We start from the raw sequence: 22,145 nt of genomic DNA on the forward strand, positions 1-22,145 counted from the left end.
AAATGAAAATTTCAGGATTCGGCCCACCGGCACTTGCTAACTGCTTCTGCTTCGGGCACCACACAGCAAGAAAGACTGATGTAATGGCATCGGCTGCATATTTTATACTCCTGATGACCTGACGTCATGGAAGAAGAGACAGCAACTGACGCAGGACCCAAGACTTTGTTAATCAGGCCGACTGAGGGCTACTGCAAGCAGATAACCCAAATGTGATGACTGCAACAGTGAAACATGAAGAACATCAGTAGCCATTTTGTAGGAAGATACACAATAATAAATAATCTGTACTGTTTTGTAAAGTCAGATATTTGTTTTTTAGAGAACAAAGTGGCAATAAAGTCCTGTGTGTGTGTGTGTGTGTGTGTGTGTGTGTGTGTGTGTGTGCGTGCGTGCGTGTGTGTGTGTGTGTGTGTGTGTGTGTGTGTGTGTGTGTGTGTGTGTGTGTATGAGTTTTGTCTCTACACATTGCCAACATTAGTATTAATCAGCACTGCCTCTCTGCCTTACTATGCTGCTCTGCCACCCCCTGTGAGTCTGAATAACATAAAATAGGTACCAAAAATAATGAATAAACAAAAATAAATGCAGAAATATTCTGTACATCTCTTTTACAAACAGTTTTACCACAGAAATAAAAAGCATGGTTTAAACATCTGCATGACAATAAAGGACATTAACATCAGTTTAATCTAACAGACCAGGTGTATCAGTCTAGTGATATCATAACTATAGCGTGTTATCATTTCAACAGTGCACACTGAAAAGAATCTACAAATAAAAGGACCCCAACAATAATTTTGGACATAAGAATATTGAACAACTCTAGTTTCGGAGGATAGAATGAATTAGGAATTCAAAAATAAATTAACATTTCAGCATAGATAAACATAAAGACAAACACCTACTTGTTCAGGTATTTACAAATCATTTCAGCAACATTTTCACAATTCTTTTTGGTGGGACAGAAGACCAGGCATGAGTGAAGTGGAATGACTTCAGTTACCAGAGCAATTAGGTGGTCTGGGTCCATCTTCTGCAAGTTACTGGAATACTGAAAGAAAAACAGAACTGAATAACTACTGGCTGTAAATCAAAGGTATTACTATAGAGGTATGGTGTATAAAGCTTAATTAGATGTGCTATATCCCTAAAATACTCCTACAATATACTGGATTACTTCCTTTAAAGTATTATTCAGGACCTGGAAATGGTCTACTTTCAAAACAGCAATGAGATATCTTGCAACAACGGTAAAAAGAGTTGAAAAGTATCCCGACTCCATGGCACAGAAGGATGGAGCTATGACTGTAACCCAGGCAACTGATATTTGAATACCAGTCCTGACTGCCAGAACTAAGCAGAGAATGGAAGGAGTGAAGGAAGAGGCATTATTTGTTTATGTCTCGGGGGGGCGTTGAAAGGAAATGCATGCATTCAGAAGGGGCACACTAGGTATTGCAGTTTCCCTGGTACAGATCAACCAGGGTGCAAAATCAGTCATCTTTGTGTTGAGATAACACATTTAAATATTCAAGGAACAAAAGGACATTACTTCCATTTACACTTAAAAGGCATAACTAACCTGCATTTCACCATGTCAAATACAAGTCATAAACAGAATACTTTCCCTACCATTCAAAACATTAACTGGTATTCAATATTTTCAATTATATTAAAACAGCCCAACTTAGATCCATATTAACCCCCCCCCAAATAAAAAGAATGTAATTTTAAAACTGCAATAATTTTTGCTTTCAAGGACAAAACCGACAATATTTCACCATCCCTCGTCCGAAAAGAAGCAACCAAATTGCTGAAAAAACACATCATTCAGTTTTTCTTGCATTTGGTCTCAATGTACTGAAACTGTATGTGTGTGTGTGTGTTTCTTAATAAAGATGCAGCAGTCTATGTTGTACTTTTTTCCAGTTTTATTTAGATTTCAACAAATAAAGCATAGGGACATGATAAGAAAAGGATAATAAAAGAACAGGAAGGAAGAGGATCCCCAGTAAAAAAAAAATTACTAGTTAACATGAATACAATCAGAAATCACAGTACATTACTGTTCCTATAAGAATTTATCCACCAAACAACTTTCACTACATATTACACAACAGAAAAGTTTTGAAACATCAATTAATACCCAAATGGGTGAAACACATCAACATTACGTCATATACAGAGTCCAGACCCCACAAGGCAGAGAGATAAAGCCCTTACTGTGCTCTAGACAGCTTGGGTTTAATTAATGGTAATGCATCCAGCGGGACCACATTGGGGGACGGGAGTGAACAAATGATGGCAGCTTGGCTATACTTGGGTAAGGGAGGCTGCCCAGGCATGTTGCTACTAAGAGCTGGGTATGCTGTGCACTGCAAGCAGTATATCACTTGGTGGAGATGTTCTGCAAGCTTGGAAGCATGTATGCACCTCCTGTAGGCAGAAATTGTGGAGCTCAGTGGATTGCTGCAGGGCAGGAGGGGTTAGAGCACACTTCCCGACAACAGTGCGATGCTGCACCAGTGTCCCTCATTTCCTCACTAGCCCCATATGTGAGTTGGTTGAGCCCCAGGAAGGCTGAGGTAGGCCCAGTTGACTTGGTGGGAGCAAATTATCAGCAATGGGGAAGGGAAGCTAAAAACTCAAACTCATACATACTATTGTAGCTCTAAAGGTTTACAGGCGATTTCTAGGCCAACGACCCTAATGAGTCTGTCTAAGCCTAGCCATGTTTCCCAGCTGAATTTGCCAGGTTATGATACCACTCATTTTAAAGGAGGTATAACTTTGGTATGAGTGGACAAGCATTTACAAGCTTGTTCTTTCTAGTATGAACACAGAAGGCAAATCAGGGGTATATTTACAATTACCCATCAACAGGTCCATAAGGGTTGGATCAGAGGCTGCTTTTGCTGCCAAGTATAGCTCACCCCTTAACAATCTGTAGATGACAGAGTACATGGACAACACTTTGATGCAGTCTGGGTAGGACAGGTTTTCTACACTTTGTACTCTGAGGAACTTCTGAGGATGCTCCAGCCATTGTATATGCCTATTCAGGTAAATTCCGACAGAGGTAATGCACTCAGTGATTGCTCTGAAATGAGCTCAGTACAATGAAATAATGACATCTTTGGAACTAGATGCCATGACATTGTTTGTAAGTTGTGCAATGTAGAATTATTGCTTTATTATGATAGACTTGTGATGATCAATGTCCAGGTTCTGCTATAAAATGCCAACTTCCTGAAAGTTGATGCCTCTAAAGAATGAAAAAACAATGCCCCAAACCATAAGTGCTAATAACTCCTTTTTTATTGTTTTTTTTTTTTTTGCTGGGGACCAAGCCTCCCTGCACCCATCGATGTAGTGGGAAAGCCCCCCACACCCCCCCAAACGTAAATATAACTATCTTGCTAAAAAGTGAACCATTGTCAACACACTATTGGAAATCATACTGGTAATGATTTCCTATGGGAAAAGTGTTTGGCATTGTGCCATTTGCCTTTTTATTTTGTAAGCTACTGACGCTTGGGGAATTACTTCTTGAGATGGTGTAAGGAAAACCAAAGGCCAAGTTGCTTTCTACATGCATTCCCAAATCCCTGACCACAGTGTCAATTGTTAGGGGTGCATTATCAGTGCAGTAATTTCTGGGCATGGTCATCTTTCTGAAAGGTACTATTATGCATTTTTTGGCACAGAGTTTTAGACCGCAACTCTGGAACCAGTTATTAGTCTGTGTCAGGCTTTCTTAATGGATGTTTATGTCTCTGAGTGATTCTGTGACTGCACCTAATTTACAATCGTCTGTGAACTTGGTAAGCCAGAGGCCTTTGAATTCAAGGTAGATGCAAAAAAAGAAGCAGCCCTAGCACCAAGCCCTGGGGGCTCCACTAGTGTCTACCTTTTTGTGTACATAGACTCACCTATTCAGACATTGTGTGTCCTGTGAGACAGCTGGCTATCCAGTGGGTGATATAAGGGTTCATACCTAATTTTGTGAGCTTGTCTACAATGCCCAAGTGGTGTATTTTGTCGGATGCTTTGGCCCAGTCAAGGTAGATAGTATACATACTTTTGTCCTCATCCATTACAATGACCCTCCTGACAAAAATCCACTAGGCCGAGTAGGCATGAGCTGCTACTGACACAACCAAACTGGGTTGGATACAATGTCTAGAGGTTTTCTTTGTCATTGTTTATCGTGCATGACTTTTCTTTTCATGGCATTACATATGACACTAGTTAGGCTTATGAATCAGTAGTTTCTGGGGTCCATAGATGGCCCAACCTTGTGCAAAGGAACAACAGCTGCAATCCTCCATTTGTTTGGCATGAAGCCTGTTTGGAGCTTACAAATGAACAGTGCTTCTAGTGGGGCCAATAGGTCATATTTTATACTATTAAGGAAGCATCTTGGAATATTATCAGGTCCTACTGATGCAGTGTTTTTGGCTTTGGAGAACGCACTGAAGGCCTGTCCCCTAGTGATAGTTGGAGGAGCTGCGGTTAGGAATGTTTCTTGAGGGGTGTCAGGGGGGAGTGGGGTAAAATTGGAGCTGAATTTATCAACCGGTAGATTTGCTATATTCTTTGTGTCAGTATAGGTGGCTCTATTTACAGTTAGTTTGGCACACTGTTGTGTATTGCAATTGAGCCTTCATACATAGCTGCAAAATGCCTTATGGTTGTCCCTATCCTGGGAGGCTACTTTTACCTCAGATTTCTTATATTCTGATGAGGGAGCTCTCATCTTGCTGAGCATTGCACTTTCTATTTTTGGCCATGATTTTCTTCCTTCTTTATACAATATATTGATGATGGGATTTCACTAAGATGGCTTGGTTTTAGAGTTAGTCCAGTGCTTATTTTTGGGTAGGTAGTGCTGCCTCTATGCAGCTACATACATGACTGTACAGGGTTTTTGTGAATGACACTGGACAGGCAGCGGTGTTCCCTGGGTTTGGAAGTAGGGGTGAAATTTTGCCATGGTATCACTTAAAATAGGAAGTTAACTGTGGAATAATTCCTAAAAGTAACAATGTTGCCCAGTGTCCCAGGTTTTATTTTTATTTCAAAAGGAGATAGTTTTATGGTCCTACCTGAACAATGAGGACATTGCAGCTGGTAGTTTTATGGTCCTACCTGAACAATGAGGACATTGCATTTGGTAGTTCAACATTCCTCCATGTTATTGAGGACTAGGTCAAGGATGGTTCTGCCAATACTGAGGATGTGGACTAGCTGGCCCATGACATTTATGCAGACAAAATGGAATCTTTGGGCCTGCAAGTTTTAGGTAGGTTATGACTCCCATTCTATAGTGGAGGAGATGAAGTCACCCATGATTATGATGTTGGGTTAAATGGAGAGTGACTTGAGTTCATTTAAGTGGCATGTATTTCCTGGGTCAATAGAGAAGACCTATAGCTGACAAGGATGGGATTTTGCTTCTGGTGAGCTGTATGCAGAGGAGCTCAAGTGCCTCAGACTGCTTGACCACCCTTGAGGTGTGAGTATTTGTAAACTGAGACACCTCTACCTTTTGTCCCCTTCTGTGCAGTAGGTGGCTTAAATCTGAGGAAGATGCTATGGACCTGCACTTCCAGGGTGCTCTCCATGGCTTTAAACCATATTTAAGGATGAGGAGAGCTTGCTGGCAGTGGATCTTTTTACTTAGACTCCTAGCACAGAGCAGTATCGCCTTTAGAATGTTCTGAGTTGATTTAGCCATGCTGGATGGTTTATCAGGTTGTCAATGCCTAAAGAAGGTACCATATGGGACTGGACAAGGTTTTAGCCAATATTCGGATATCTAAAGGGGGACAGGGGCAGACCATCCTTGGCGAAGCATCATGGTCTGTTGACCATATCATCCCAGGCTGACAAATACTGTAGCCCCCCCATCAAATGACTGTCATCTGAAGGATAACAGACTTAGTAGTGCAGCACCACCTCCCCGCAAAGCTGGTCTAAGTGTGCTACATGTTGCTCCACTCAAAAACATTTAATTCACATTTGTCAACTAAAAAAAAAGGATTTTAAGATAGGGTTGTTTTGCCAGCTGCAACACAAATGGTATTATTTACTTAGCTTTGTGTGGCAAATGCGCTGCATTTTATATAGGCAAAACTGAAAGAAAATTAAAATTGAGAATGTATGAACACAGATGCAACATAAGAAAGATAAATATAAACAATGCTTTATACAAACACACTATCAATTGCACAGGAGCAGATTTTTATTTTTTTGTAATTGAGAAGCTGCCAGTTGACCCTAGAGGTGGCCCTTGGAAGACATGTCTAGAATACAGAGAGCTGTACTGGCAGCTGGTGCTTGAAGCTAACAAACACCCTGGTTTAAATGACATGGTCTCATTGAAGCCTGTTTTAAAGCTGAGAGCAGCTAAACTTTGAAAATGATGGGTAGTTTTATTTAAATATACTTTCATGGTTTTATCCAGCATATGGTGCTGTTTCATACAATATTTTATGTAACTGTATATGACTTTTTAGACATTCAGTTTTATGAGCAATATTTACATATATTTTTTAACATGCATTTTGATATACCTTTATGTGGATTTTACATTTTTATTTGTACTAAATGTCTTCTGTTTTAATACTCATTGTGTATTCACAACTGGGGTTTTTAAGTGTTTTCAACAAGGTTTTTCATCTACTGTATTTTATTCTCATGCACTCAACAATGTTGTACTGTGGTTTTAAATTTGGATTTTTTTGTTAATTGATTAATCAAGAACTATATAAAAATGGTGGTAGAAGTTGGTATGCTCATCTGATGAAGTTGTACTGATGAAAATCCGGTGATTCAGTTAAGGCGGTCATTCTGTTTGTGTTCTCACAGTTTGTACCTAATAAAGTTAGTGGTTTTATCTGGTGAAACTTCCAGTGCTTTATTTTTGGTTATTGGTTCGAATTTGGCACTTTTTCCACTTTTTTCGTTTACTCTTTCTATAACGTCCAGAATCCCATGAGTTATATCTCTCCAAATCAGGGTTTAGCTGGAGCAGCAGTCACCTAAGTGAAGATCTTAACAGTAGTGAAGCCTACTCTGGGGACACTAACAAGTAGTTATCTTGAAAGACTTAGGAGATGCCTGACTGAAGACAAGATAATATGTTGTTTTGCTGGGCTTCTCTGGCACCTGGAAGCCTTCTTCCTCCTCTAAGACTGAACAGGGTTTTGGCAGAGAAGGAAGAAAAAGAGGTCAGCATGCATTTCACAATGGTGTCCCTTTAACAGTCTGTCTAGGACAGCTTGAAGCAGCTTAAAATTGAAAAACAACAGCCTGAGTTAGGCTGCACTGGAGAACCACGTGAACTATTGTAATAACTCCAAGTAAAACTGGATAAACTAATTGTGGAAATAACTAGAAAAGGAAATACAACTTACCTGAGACAAGACGACATGAAGTAAGAGTTAGTTACATTTAAGTGGAAAGGAATGTATGTGTGTGTGTGTGTGTGTGTGTGTGTGTGTGTGTGTGTGTGTGTGTGTGTGTGCGCCTGTGTCTGTCTGTCTCTCTGCAAGTGTAGAGATTTTGAATCTTTTTTTTTTTTTTTTTAAAACATAACTTTAGTCAACTATAGTAGATCCCACAAGTAAGAACTTTCAGCTGCTGCCAAACCAGCACATCCACATCAAAGGTGGAGTATGGTAAGTGGAAGCCCTCTAACGAAGCACTATTCAAATACTTATCCTTACAGGTCTAGCAGTTAGCACAGATGAGTGCTAATAAACTGCTTCCTGTGGTTTAGGGTTTGAGTCTACATTTGCTTATTTGTGACTCTAAGGAAATCACTTAACTAGTGAGCACTCCCAGCTGAGTCTGAAAAATGTCTATGTGGATCAGTGCGGTAGCTTGATTAACAAATACAAAGATATGTATTTGTACATACAAACTTCTATGCATCTTGCTTCTCATCAGAATAAGGCAAAGATGACAACATTTCCATAACATATTCCATCAGTGAACTTTGAAATTGGACTGATATACAAAGGACAAACAGACCCAGTCTGGAATACATCTTCTAAACATGTTCAGGCTTTGGACTCATCAGAAGGAACGTGGTCAAATGCAAGAGTAACTGGGACCAGTACCAAGCAGAAAATATCACGTAAGAATTAGCCTTAGTCTGGTAGGTTAAAAGTGCAAAACACTCAGGATATAACCTACAGAGATGATCTCCTTACTTGAAGCACAGACCCACTCCATTTTAGTTGCTTCCAGGGTGCAAAGATAGCATCCTTAATTACTGAGGCCATAGACAGGATGTCCAAGACCTCCTTTCTTCACCAAATACTCGCTAAGGCATTGAATGGGAAAAGTTGGAAAGAGTTGAGTCAAGAGTGGACTTTGTAAGTCTTAAAGTCTTTCCAAAACAGATATTATCAGGATGGGGTAGGAGGAACAGCAAGACATATAAAACATGTAGCTCCTCATTCAGTTCTACTTCTTTCTTTCAGCCTTTTTCTTTGTTATCATCAATAATGTAATAATAATACATGTATTTCTTAAGGAAAAGGACTGAAGTCCCCTCTGATTTAGTCAAAGTTGAGGAATTTGATAGACAACAAAAAGAGAAAGTTTCCTCTTGCCCATGTAAGGGGCACAAAAGAATTGTGCCACAACAGAAGAGGTTCATGCCAAGCCTGCCACTGGCCTCATATTAAAGTACTAAATAATTCTAATCCATGTCAACTCAGCCATCATTTACCAATCACTGAAAATTACCCTTGAAATCAAACCCGGGAACAGAAAAGGCCAAATACACAGTGGAAGGCCCTAAGAGGACTGACTTGAATTTCACTCATGATTGCCTCGCCAAATGAGAGGGGTACTGTAGGCCCAAATTCTGGTCCGGGGCTATATACCAGAGATCTGAGAGCTCTATCTTTGCATGGCAATAAATCATCCATTTGTTCTTGTGCATGAAGTGAGATGATCACAAGATATTTTACAGGATGTGAAGGTGCTTTACCAGCTGTACTAATGGTCATCTAGAGATGTTGAGTGGGACACTGAATTCTTGCTAAAGGGCAATGCGAGGAGTCAAAGCCAGTGCAGTCACTGCAAACGTTGTAAAGGAGGCAAGTCTGGACTTAGACCTGGGCCCAAACCCTATACTATGTATATTTCTAACTCCTGCCTGGGATTAAGAGATGGCCCTTCAGGTGGTCCCTGCATTAGGTACCCACAATCACTGTTAAACACTGGGCTGTAATGTAAGAGACAAGATAATCTCCCTTGTGCTAGCAGGTTAAAGGGCTGAAGCTCTGGTACTCATAACAGTTGCCACTTTTGTGCAACAGCCCAAGGAAACTTCTGGTGGTTCTGCTTGATGATCAAATGACAACAGGTACTCTTGATAGGTCTGTCCTTTTTATGTAGTGAATAAAGGAACCTGCCAGTGACACACATTTAGAGTAGCATGATCTTCCACTATTCATGATTTCTGATTCACAGACTTAGAATTCAGTCCTGATTTTTCATCACCGTCTGTGTTTAGTTGACATGTTCTCCTCATGCTTGTACACATTTTCTCTAAGGTACTCTGGTTTCCTCCCACCTCACAAAAATATGTCAGATGACTGTCTAAAGTGCTCATACACTGCATTTTCCCTTACCCTTGTGGCAGAGGTACTAGCTGAAAAGGTCTATGATAACCACTTCATTAATCCGGTTAACAAATACATGAAAGTAAATTAGAAAAATACCTGAACCGCATAAGTGGCTAAAAAGAACTGGGGCTTCTGGGTGTGTCTGCACATATCCATGGAAAGGGGATGCCCACTGTGGCTAAGGGTCTATATTAGATGAACGAACACTTATAATGTTGAGTATGACATGTTTGACAGCTTGTAAATGAACTTTCATCTAAGTGAAACCCCAGAATGTCGAAACAAGGAGTTTTGAAAAATTATAGATTGCCAGCCGTCAGGAAGCAAACAGCTGACGGCTAAAATGTACTGTACACCATTACAACCTCCCCCCAAAAAAACAAAACAAAAAAACCCAAAAACAAATCGACACAATAAATTGGAGGGCTTTGCCCCCCCCCCCACACGCCCCAATGTGGGGGGGACTGTACCCCCCACACCCCCTACTTAAATATACCAACTCCGAGATCGAACCACAGTGGAGGACTGTCATAATATTACACAGGGTGAACATCAAGACCGCACCACAGTGGAGGACTGTAAGAATGGCTAGATAGGGTGAACGTTCTAACATCAGCCGTTGGCTTCCTGATGGCTGGCCAATTGTAACTTTTCGAAATTCCTTGTTTCGACATTCTGGGGTTTCGCTTAGATGAACATTTGCTTAAAAGGTGCCAACCATGTCGTACATGACATTTTAAGCATTTGTTCATCTAACAGAGACCCATGGCTAAGGCCATATGCACACTTCAAACCCAGAAGCTTGAGATTTAAAGAAAAATCAGTTTCAGAAGGTGTAAGTAGCAGTACCCAAGTGTCCCACTGATTTCCGAAAACCCCTCAAAGTAAGATCCAGTATTTGTAATAATTTCTGCTAATGGATGGAAAGCTGCATAAGACATGGGGAAGTAATACATAAGACATGTGTGCTGTAACAGAGGCCTGTTTTAAAGTGGCAGAAAGCACGTCTGCGCTACCAGGCTACAACTCATTCCATACCTTTTGGCCCCGAAACATGGACCGAAGCTCCAAAGGCGGTGGTATCTCCATATTTATATAGGATATGCACACCTCCAGACTAGAAGTCCAGAATAATGCATCTGACACACTTCAGGAACAACATTAGGTAAGACGGCGATCCAGGTCATAGCCTGCTATAGGTCCCCAAATAGGTCCCTAGACTCTCACTCCATGTTTCTAAGCACCCTGGAATCTATCAAGGTCCAACCCAACTTCAACTACCCCTTCATCAACTGGGAAAACTACTCAAGCACCAATACACTGGCCCAACGCTTCCTGGAATTCATCAGTTCCAATGCCCTGGACCAGCTCATTCTGACCCCACTAGAGGAAGCAACATCCTTGACCTGGTTATTACTAACATGAGCAACCGTTGCTCTACATCAATAGTCAATCCCTCCTTGGTCAGATCCGACCATAAACTAATACCAAGGAAATCCACATCTCACCCACATCCCCCGCAAAGGTAATAACCTTGAAAAACTTCTCCACAGCTGATTTTGGGCTCCTAAAACAGAGGTGGCTAACTTCACGGCACCCATGCTAATGGAAAATAGCTGCATGACTGCCGACTCATACACCAATGCACTGTATGAACATGTACATAAAGGCATGGAACTAGCCATACCCAACAGAACCAAAATGCTCTCCTCCCAAAAAAGGAAGCCAATCTGGTTGTCCCCTGCCATTAATAAACTTTACAAAAGAAGGAAGAAACTGTTGCATAAAAAGACTGGAAAAACTCCCTTATTAGCCTCAACAAAAAGTTGAGATCCCTCATCAAATCCTTCAAAGCCAGCTATAAAGGCAGAATTGCAGCAGACACTAAAAGCAATCACAAAGCCTTCTATAGTTATATCAAGAACCTCCACAGCAATACCCATATTTGTTCTGAGTTACTGCACAATGGTACCTCCTTTACTGAGCCAACATATATTCCCAACATACTGGCCAACAGATTCGGTGCCAACTTCACCCTTCTCTCTCCACCTAAAGGACCAATCACAATACCGAAAGAATGCCCTGCACCCAGCATTACAGCAGCACAGGTTAAAGGTGCATTGTCCAAGGCCAAGAATACAGCTTCCATGGGACCCGATAATATCCCTGGCTGTATTCTACATGAACTACAAAGGGACCTGGAACCACATCTGTGTGCCCTATTCAGTCACAGCCTCACCTCAGACCCCAAGCAATTTGGCTTTGTGAAAGCGAGATCATGCCTGCTCAACCTGGCTGACTTCCTTGAGTAAGTCACCAGGGCTGTGGATGAAGGTAAGGCAGTGCATGCAGCCTACCTTGATCTGGCCAAGGCCTTTGATACCATTCCTCACTCGAGAATTACTGATAAACCCACCAAACTAGGCATCAACCCCTATATCACTAGGGAGGTTGCAAACTGGCTCACAGATAGTAGCGGACTCCAAGTCAAGACTGCCGACTAGTCACGAGTGGAGTCCCACAGGGTTCAGTCCTGGTTCCTGGGTCCTCTCCTGTTTGGCATCTACTTCTCAGAAGTCCAGGCCAACACAAAGGGGCACTGGCTCACCAAGTTCGCAGATGACTGCAAGCTGGGAGCCATTATTAACTCCCCAAGTGATGCAGACATCCTACAGAAAGGCCTCACTGAGACCAATGACTGGTGCCGAAACCATGGCCTTAAGCTTAACGCCAAAAAATGCATCATCATCCCCTTTGGGAAAAACTCAGTTCCCACTAATTACCACATCAATGGGAGCCCACTGAACACTAAAGGCATTATAAGAGATCTAGGGTTAACAGCAACCTCTCCACTGACCACTACATTGCCACTGTGGTCAGATGTGGCACATCTCATTACCAAGGGATTTGCATCCAGGAAGAAAGAGGTCATCGTCTCTCTCTCTCCCTCTCTCTCTCTACTCTTTCCTCATTAGACCAATCATCGAGTATAATGCTCCATTTGGCATGTAGCTCACTAGACACCTGCAACAGCTGCAGAGGCCACAGAAGTACCTCACGAAGAGGATCCAAGGCACACGTCCTACGCGGACAGACTCAAAAGACTCCAGCTATTCTGTCTCATATCACCTACTTGGAGGTGATCTCTGCTTGACTTACAAAGCCATGTCTGACCCAGCTCTGTTAGAAATGCTACATCTAAAGAAATCCAAATAGTTCCGCACCACACCCTCCAGAGACCTCAACCTCAATACCACAATCAACAGAACATGCTGGAGGGATAGGTTCTTCACCCAGAGACTGCCCATGCTTTGGAATAGACTTCCCATATATGTCGAGCAGAGCACCTCGCTGTCCCTCTTCAAGAGAAATCTTGATGAGTGGATGGGTAACAGAAAGTTCACCAGGGCATCACTCCAGTGGCTCTACTTGATAGAGGCACTGGGAACTAACGGCGGGCGGCATGATTCCAAAGCACTTCTATGGGCTAGGCTTCTTGTAAAGGCTACAGGGCCATTAGCCTAGTACACACCTATGAACCTATGAAGAGTTCAACTTGAATTCTGCAACTCTCACTTTCACATCTTGTGACTTTAAATGAGTCATTTCTGTTTCTGGGCTCCCAAGTAACACTTAAACATATGCTTCAATGGATCTGGATGTTTTCTGTTTTCCATCAACAGCTTCTCGTTAATGTAAAACACAAATAAGTAATTACCAAACTATGTAATAAATTACCAATTGACTGTTTTTAAACTAAAGTTCTTTTACCTTGAAATTAAGGAGGCGGGAGAAGGCAAAACAGTCTTCTGCTTTGGTATCTACTTCATAGATACTATCACGAAGTTTAACAAATTCCATCAGCTTCACCTGAAATTGAAAATATATTTATAATAAGCAACTGAAATAATACTGCAAACATATCATTTGAGTCACACATAACTACATATACTCCCATAGCTGATGCAAGGCTCTCCATATTACATTAATGTGTCAAGTAAAGCAAAACAGCAGTAAACTGTAACCCCCCAAAAGGGAATATACTGCTACAAGGCTACAATGAAGCCCAGCCAATGAAAGCAAAAATACAGTCTGCAGCTCTTTCTTCCCTACTACTGATCTCCACAGTGTACTTGCATTTCAAAGTCTATGAAGTCTGTGCTAAACTTTCAGCATAAGCTGCTGACAGAGTAGTATCCTTTCAAACTACATATTCAACCTACAGGTACTGAAGCACACGAGGAGTCAAAATGACAAGTAATGAGAGAAGGTAGTGTATTCTAAGAACTACTCAAGCACTCCGTTGAGGAGATAGTTTTGTACCCAGTACCAAAATAACATACAGTATGTGAAGTGACTGCAGTAGAGATGATGAGAGACATACTATATGTCTATGGTCTGTGAGCTTTACATTCCTAAATACCACATCTTCTGACAGGCCAAAGCAAACAAAATGCTATTTACCACTCGCGACTTACTTTTTCTTCCCATACATCTGCCACAATATTATGTTTATAGCTATGTTCAGGGATCTGTAAACAAAATATCCCAACATCATTGCTCCATCCTGGGATAAGCACAAACAGAATGTTAGCTCTAGATTTACTTTCTGGAACTCTTAATGCTCATTGCTTCCAAACACATACCTTTGGCTCAACTCCAGAGGCTATGTACAATGGAAAAGCCAATCCTCCCACTTAGCTGCATTTTACATGTTTTATACATTATAAATTTACCACAGAACACCACAAAAAATCTCTATCCCATTTTGCTATGATGACACTGTTCATGGTCATACTGCAAGTAAATGAAAGGGATAATTATCATAACCACGGACCAAAAATAGAGAACGTTAAGTATTGTAGTTAATAGCAAACTCGTCCATCCTGAGCATGGTCATACTGAAAATAAAACATGACTCCCAAGGATGAAAAGTAAAGAAATTAGATAAGCAATCTCGGGGCCAGTCCCACTATACAAATGTGTTCTTACTCCTTGGCATCTCCATGGTAAAGATGAAAAGTCAATCTCTTCCCCTTTTCTTTCTTCCTTAACTGTAAATAAATGTATAATTTCCCCACTTTAGCATTATGATATCAGATTTTTAAAACAGAACCCTTAAGTTCCCAAATCAAGAACTATTGTCACTGTGGAGTTCTGCATAAAAATGCTTCACAATCTACTTATAACATTAATGACTTACAGAACTCAAAACTGCAGTTGCATAACTTACAAGGCAGAGGGTCATAAGTAATGCGCTGAAAAACAGATGTGAACATTTTCATAAACAGTGAATTTACAGGTGTTTGTTCAAACTAAAACTGCACTACAAAAATGCTGAAAGTTTGACCATTTTTTCACAAGTTAAACACCTCCGGCGTTACCATTGTTTTAGTATTTTTGCAATAACTTTCAATAAGCACCCACCTAACGACTCACGTAATTGTAATTGCACAGTTCCATATGAAAATATAATTTCTTCACCACATCGTAAAGCAACAGTTTTTGATAGAATTATACAATGAGACATGCATAATTCCTATGACAGGGATTTACAGGAGGTATGCTGAAAATTTGGAGTAAAAATGTTAAGAAACTGTCATACAATCAGTTTGTTGATCTTTACTAAAAAACAGTAACAAAGAATGCAAGACTATATTTTTTTTCTCATGAACACCTAAGATGTACAAATACATCCTGCAAAAACTAAAACACTACAATATAATACAAACCAATCTACTGTAATACTAAAACAAACACAAAGGTAATTTCATAACACAGTAATGTCTGCCAGGGTGAACTTCATGGGTTCATAGGTAGGTAGGTACTAGGCTATCTGCCCGAGGGCATTTATAAGCCTAGCCGGAGTGTGTCAGCTTTCGCTGCCCCATTGATTAATTAACTGAGCCTCTGTCAAGAAGAGCCAATTAAGTGATCCCAGGGGTGTATTTTCTGTTACCCATCCACTCGTCAAGGTTTCTCTTGAAGAGTGTTAGTGAAGGAATTTTGTTCCAAAGCATGGGGAGTCACTGTGACAGGAATCTATCCCTCCAGCATGTTCTATTTATTGTTGTGCCGAGGTTTAGCTCACTAGAGGGAGTGGCTTGTAGTGACTTGGATTTCTTTAGGTGGAGCATGTCCATCAATTCTGAGTTGGCCATGGCTTTGTAAGTCAGGCAGAGATCACCTCTAAGTAAGTGATATGCCACTGAGTAGAGCCAGAGTTTTTCCAGTTGGGCTGCATAAGCCATATATTTGGGGCCAGTAATCCTCTTGGTGAGGTACTTTTGTGGTCTTTCCAGCTGTTGGAAGTGTCTTGTGAGGTACATCCCAAATGGGGCATTGTACTCTATGATGGGTCTGATGAGTGACGAGTAGAGGGGCACTATAACCTCTTTATTTCTAGATGCGAACCCTTTAGTAATCAGATGGGCTACATAGAAGGATTTCTTAACTACTTTGGCAATACGATTGTCAAAGGAGAGATTACTATCTACCTGGGTCCCCAGACCTCTTATTACCTCTTCTGTATTAAGGGGGCTGCCACCTATGTGGTAATTCATGGGTGTTTTGCTTTTCCCAAATGGGATGACTATGCATTTTTTGGCATTTAGCTTGAGACCATGACTTTGACACCAGGTGCCCGTCTCAGTAAGGCCCTTTTGGAGAATGTCCGTGTCAGCCTGAGAGTCAATTATGGCTCCCAGTTTGTAGTCATTGGTGAACTTGGTTATCTATAGTCCTCCTGTGTTTGCCTGTACTTCTGAGAAGTTTATGCCGAACAGTAGGGGTCCCAGGACCGAGCCTTGTGGGACACCACTTGTCACTGGTTTAGAGTCGGACCTGGAGTCTGCTACTCTTACCATGTGAGTTCTGTCTGTTAGCCAGCTGGCAACCCATCTAGTGACGTAGGGGTTTATGTTCAGGTTGGTGAGTTTTTCTATAATTCCTGAGTGGGGAACAGTGTCAAAAGCCATGGTGAGGTCAAGGTAGGCTGTGTGAACCACCTTCCCCTCATCTATGGCCTTGGTGACTGTCTTGAAGAAGTCACCAGGTTTAGCAGGCATGATCTGCCCTTAACAAAGCCGAACTGGGTCGGGTCAAGTGTTTGGAGGTTCCCAATGTCTTTGTTAATGAGTTCCATGATGATGCCCTCCATAGCCTTGCAGACCAGGCTAGTCAGGCTTATGGGGCGACAGTTACCAGGGTCAGTTGTGGCCCCTCCTTTGTGGAACGGAATAACCAGTGCTGTGCACCATTCTATGGGCACATAGCCTGTAGAGAGGCTGAGGTTGAACAGTGTGTTTAGGTGGGGGGTTAGTTCGTTCTGTAGTTCGTGCAAGACGCAGCCTGGGACACCATCTGGCCCCACTGATGCTGTGCTTTTGGCTTTTGAAAGGGCTGTTTTCACCTGTGTGTCTGTGATTTCCGGGACACTACACTTTTCCGATATTGTTGTGGGCCGTTTTGGGGGTGAGAGTAGGGTGAAGTTTGCACTGAATCTATCTGCCAGGATGTTGGCAATATCAGTAGGTTCAGTATATTTTGTGATATTTTGCACTAGCTCAGAGCATATCTGGGAGTTGCCACTTAGATTCTTGACATAGCTATAGAAGGCTTTGTGGTTATCTTTCGAATCCTTGGCTATTTTTCTTTCGAAGTTAGCCTCAGATGATTTTATGAGGGACCTTAGTTTCTTACTGATACTGAACAGGGATGTCTTTCCTTCTTGGGATTTGCTTTTTTTCTGAACTAGTTTCCTCCTATTGTATAGCGTGTTTATGGCAGGGGTCCACCAGACTGGTTTCCTTCTCTTAGGGGAGTGAGTCTTGGTTTTGCTAGGGATGGCATGATCCATGCATCCTTGTAGGTGCTCACAGAGTGCATTTGTAAAGGTTCCTGCATCTTGGACACTGTTATCCTTTAGCATGGGGGCTGTGAAACTTACCATCTCTGTCTTAAGTAAGGTGAAGTTTGCTATAGAAAAGTTTTTCACGGTGGTTTCCTTGGTTAGGGGTGGTGGTGTGGTGTGGACATCCAGAGTGATTAGTTTATGGTCTGATCTAACCAGTGATGGGTTGACCTCCGGTGCGGAACACCTGTCGCCCATGTTGGTGATGACCAGGTCCAATATGTTTTCACCTCTGGTAGGGGAGTTTACCAGCTCATCCAGTGCATTTGAGTTGATAAATTCCAGGAAGCCCTGGACCTGGGAGTTTGTACTTGAGTAGTTTTCCCAGTTAACGGTAGGGTAATTGAAATCGCCCAATATCAGGGTGTTCGGTAGGACCTTCATGTTTTCCAGGGTCTCCAGAAAGGTGGAGTGGTGGTCCTGGTTCATGGAGGGTGATCTGTAGCAGGCCACAATTTGCACTGCAGATTTGCCCTATGTTAGTTGCACAAGGATGATCTCAGAGGTATCATGCTGCGCCACTAACCTGGAGGTGCAGGTATCCTTGATGAATATGGATACACCCTCTCCTTTTGTGTTTCGGTCCATGTTCTGTGGCCGAAATGTGTGGTATAAGTTGTAGCCCGGTAGTGCTCGGGTGCTCTGTGGAGCCTTGAACCAGGTTTTAGTTACTGCACAGATGTCGACGTTCTCCATACTGAGGAGTGCTTCGAGCACATGCATTTTGAGATTTAAACTCCTGGTGTTGAGTAGCATAACCCTCAGTTTTTTATTTGTGCTGTTTACGGAGGTGGGTTTGATTTTTGCGCCTTGCCTAAAAAAGGCACTATGGGGGCAGCAAGAGCCTTGGCCAGTATTCCAAAGCCTACGGGTGACAGGTGCAAGCCGTCAATTGCGAAGCAATGAGGCTTGTCGAGCATGTCATCCCAGGCTGACAGACACTGGATCCCCTTTGAATGACACCAGAAACTTAGCCAATTGTTGAAATTGATAATTTTTTCTTTATACTGTGGTATCATTCTTGGTGAGGGCAGGATGCTACTCAGGGTCAGGGTCATACCCGCCTGGGCTACATGATCAGAGAGCTCTTCCATGTCTCTCTTCATGTAGTCCAGGGAGGTACATCTCAGATCATTCACACCAACATGAACAATGACAGAGTCATATTTGTACTTGTTCTGGAGTGACCTGAGTGCTTGTGTTATGTGGTGGATTCTGGCTCCCGACAGGCAGCTAACAGTAACCTTCTCCTTGTCCAGCCTAGTGAGTGGGACATCAGTGTGCCTGAAAATAGAGTCGCCTATTACTAGTGTGTTAGGCATTTTATTTCACCTTAAGGGCTGCGATTGTGCGGCACACTGATTTTGTGTTTTATGTGTTGTCTAGTTTGTGACGGGAAGAGCAGGTTTTTTGGGTGTCTGCTTTGGAGGTCTGTGATGCTTTTGCAGGTTTTTATTTAGAGCCTCTGAGTATGATTTAGTGTATTTATGTGTATTTTTTGCCAGTGCTGGTTTAGTATGTCTATGTAAGGCTGGAGATGTGGTGCAAGTGTTAACCTTCTCTTCATGACTGCCTGTTCCAGTCTTGGGTGAAGAGAGCTTAGCCTCCAATTTTGCTATATAATTGCATCTCTCGCATATGTTAATGTTTTGTGGTAGGAGAAGAGGGTTGTCTGTGTACATGAGGCAGATGTAACATTGCCTCAGGATAGCCAGGTTCACCAGCTGAACTGGAGAGTATATCTGAAATTGCCCTTTGGTCATGCCTGAATAGCAGGGTGAGCTGCTTAGTCGCTTGGTTGGTGAGGGGTGAATAATGAGCCTTGCCCTGCTGGGCAATCAAGTGTCTGGGTATATTAGTGCTTGCTATTTGGTCTGAGCAAGTGCTGGATTGTAGGGTGCTTTTTAAGTGATTAGGTTGAAAGTTAAGGCTACTTTCAAGGGAAAACTGAAGAGGAGACTTGGTGGAGCCGGGAATAATTTAGCCCTAGCTAACCAGTGCTGCCCGGACATTCAAAACCATGCAAACACGGTTTTTACAGCAGGAAAATGAAAGAGATAGAAATTAGCCCAAAATGGCCTATAAACTACTAACTTCTGCGCTGGAACCACTCCTCCAGGGACAGATGGCTGCTCAAAGCTCCCTCTCTCACAGGTGAACAGAGAAACCTCCTTCTATTCAAGTAAGGTATGGGCAAATCAGAAACTTGTAACACAGCCCTGAATTCAGCACTAGCCTAAAAACTGGACTATACTAGCTTAGAAATGTGGGAAACAAGGAAAACTTTTTTTTAAAGATAAAGCAAAAACAGTACAAAATACACTTAAAACAGCTTTAAACAACTACAAACAGTAAAAATACACTTAAAACAGCTTTAGATGACTAGAAGCAATCAGAAAAGGCTTTTAAACAAATTACCCAATTAACCAGTACAACAATCTCAAAACTGAGCCCTGTTCCTGTAGTTTTCAATCAGACAAGTTCTAACTGCACACTCATGCCACTGGGGTGCAGGGGAACCTTCTCCAAAAAAGAAGGCCTGGATTAGTGCTCAAGTTATACAAACAAAGCTAGATTCAGCAGGCCTGAATCTAGTTTATGAGACAGCAAACAAGGCACACCAATTTCAGTAGGAAACAGTTCAAATATGCAGGCACTATAAGCCTCTAACCAAAAATTCCCAGCTCAGAAGGACAGAGTCCAGCCCCTCTTCCCACAAGACTGCAGACCACAAACCTTCTTAATGTAAAACGACTGGCCTGAAGCCCAAGTACTTAAACCAGAACTAATACACTTTTAGAATAACAGACACTGAGCCTTCAATCAGCAGTTCCCAACTTAGAAGGATGTAAGCTACCTGTCCTGCCACAACAGTGAAGACCACAAACCTTCTTAATGTAAAACAACTGGTCTGAAGCCCAAGTGCTTAAACCAAAAGACTTAGAATGATAGCTACACTTTAATCAGGTTACTAACAAGCAGTAATAAATACAATTGAATACTTTTAAGAAGGCCTGGATTAGTGCTCAAGTTAAACAAGACTCAGCAGGCCTGGATCTAGTCTATGCTACGGCAAACAAGGCGCACCAATTTCAGTAAGAAACAGTTCAAATGTGTAGGCATTATAAGCCTTTAACCAGAAATTACCAGCTCGGAAGGGCAGAGTCCAGCCTCTCCTCCCAAAAGAGTGCAGACCACAAACCTTCTTAATGAAAAATAATTGGCCTGAAGCCCAAGTGCTTAAACCAGAACTAATACATTTTTAGAATAACAGACACTGAGCCTTCAATCAGCAGTTCCCAACTGAGAAGGATGTAAGCTACTTGTCCTGCCACAAAAGTGCAGACCACAAACCTTCTTAATGTAAAACAACTGGTCTGAAGCCCAAGTGCTTAAAACAAAAGGCTTAGAATGATAGTTAACAGCAAGCAGTAATAAATACAACGGAGTACTTTTAAGATGATGCAAAAGAAAAATAAAGTAAGAAGAAACACAAATACAGTAAAAGCAGATGAATAAAGTGCATTTTTTTTCTTGTTTGAGTGAGCAAATGAGTTGGGCCCAGGAGGGGTATCCACATGCAAATTTACAAGAGGGGCGGGCAGTTTCAAAGCCACCAAGGTTAACACCAAAACAAAAGCAGGGAGAGTGTGTGGGGAACTAACTGAAAAAAAACAGAGCCACAACTTCCAGCTAGATAGTATTCAATGCAACACAAATAAATCAATGTAAATGCTGTATTATTTGAAAAAAGAGCAGATAAAGATTTACTTACATTCACTTATACATCCAGTTGATTGCAGGTAGGTCTTAGCAGGCCAACGCTCAGAGTTTAAGCAGAAAATAATCCAAAATGTACCACTTATATAAGGCAGAAACTGAATATCAAGGAAGTGAAACTACCCCCACTTATCACTGGCTATGCAGGAATTCTAACAAGCACTAAATTTGAACAAGCATTAACTGAAAAAACAGAGCCACAACTTCCAGCTAGATTAGTATTCAATGCAACACAAATAAATCAATGTAAATGCTGTATTATATGAAAAAAGTACAGATAAAGATTTACTTAAATTCACTTATACGTCCAGTTGATTGCAGGTAGGTCTTAGCTGGCCAATGCTCAAGAGTTTAAGCAGAAAATAATCCAAAATGTACCACTTATATAAGGCAGAAACCAAATATCAATAAAGTGAAACTACCTTCACTTATCACTGGCTATGCAGGAATTCTAACAAGCACTAAATTCTAACAAGCATTAACTGAAAAACAGAGCCACAACTTCCAGCTAGATAGTATTCAATGCAACACAAACAAATCAGTTTAAAAGCTGTATTATTTGAAAAAAGTGCAGATAAAGATTTACTTAAATTCACTTATACGTCCAGTTGATTGCAGGTAGGTCTTAGCCGGCCAAAGCTCAGAGTTTAAGCAGAAAATAATCCAAAATGTACCACTTATATAAGGCAGAAACCGAATATCAATGAAGTGAAACTACCCCCACTTATCACTGGCTATGGAGGAATTCTAACAAGTACTAAATTCTAACAAGCATTAACTGAAAAAACAGAGCCACAACT

At 41.5% G+C, this 22,145-nt stretch overlaps 1 protein-coding gene across 1 annotated transcript in view; it reads right to left on the reverse strand.

The window, feature by feature from the left end:
* HELQ (helicase, POLQ like) overlaps nucleotides 1-22,145 on the reverse strand; it is a 1,104,576-nt gene that overhangs the window by 599,203 nt on the left and 483,228 nt on the right. The window contains exons 7-8 of the mRNA XM_044059295.1: nucleotides 13,425-13,523; nucleotides 909-1,054 (exon numbers count right to left, since the gene is read on the reverse strand). Of these exons, the coding sequence (XP_043915230.1) occupies nucleotides 909-1,054; nucleotides 13,425-13,523 (245 nt within the window). The remainder of the gene's footprint in view (nucleotides 1-908; nucleotides 1,055-13,424; nucleotides 13,524-22,145) is intronic.

This window comes from Protopterus annectens, chromosome 17.part0 (genome assembly GCF_019279795.1).
Source record: "Protopterus annectens isolate FY-2018-M chromosome 17.part0, PAN1.0, whole genome shotgun sequence".
NCBI lineage: Eukaryota > Metazoa > Chordata > Ceratodontiformes > Protopteridae > Protopterus > Protopterus annectens.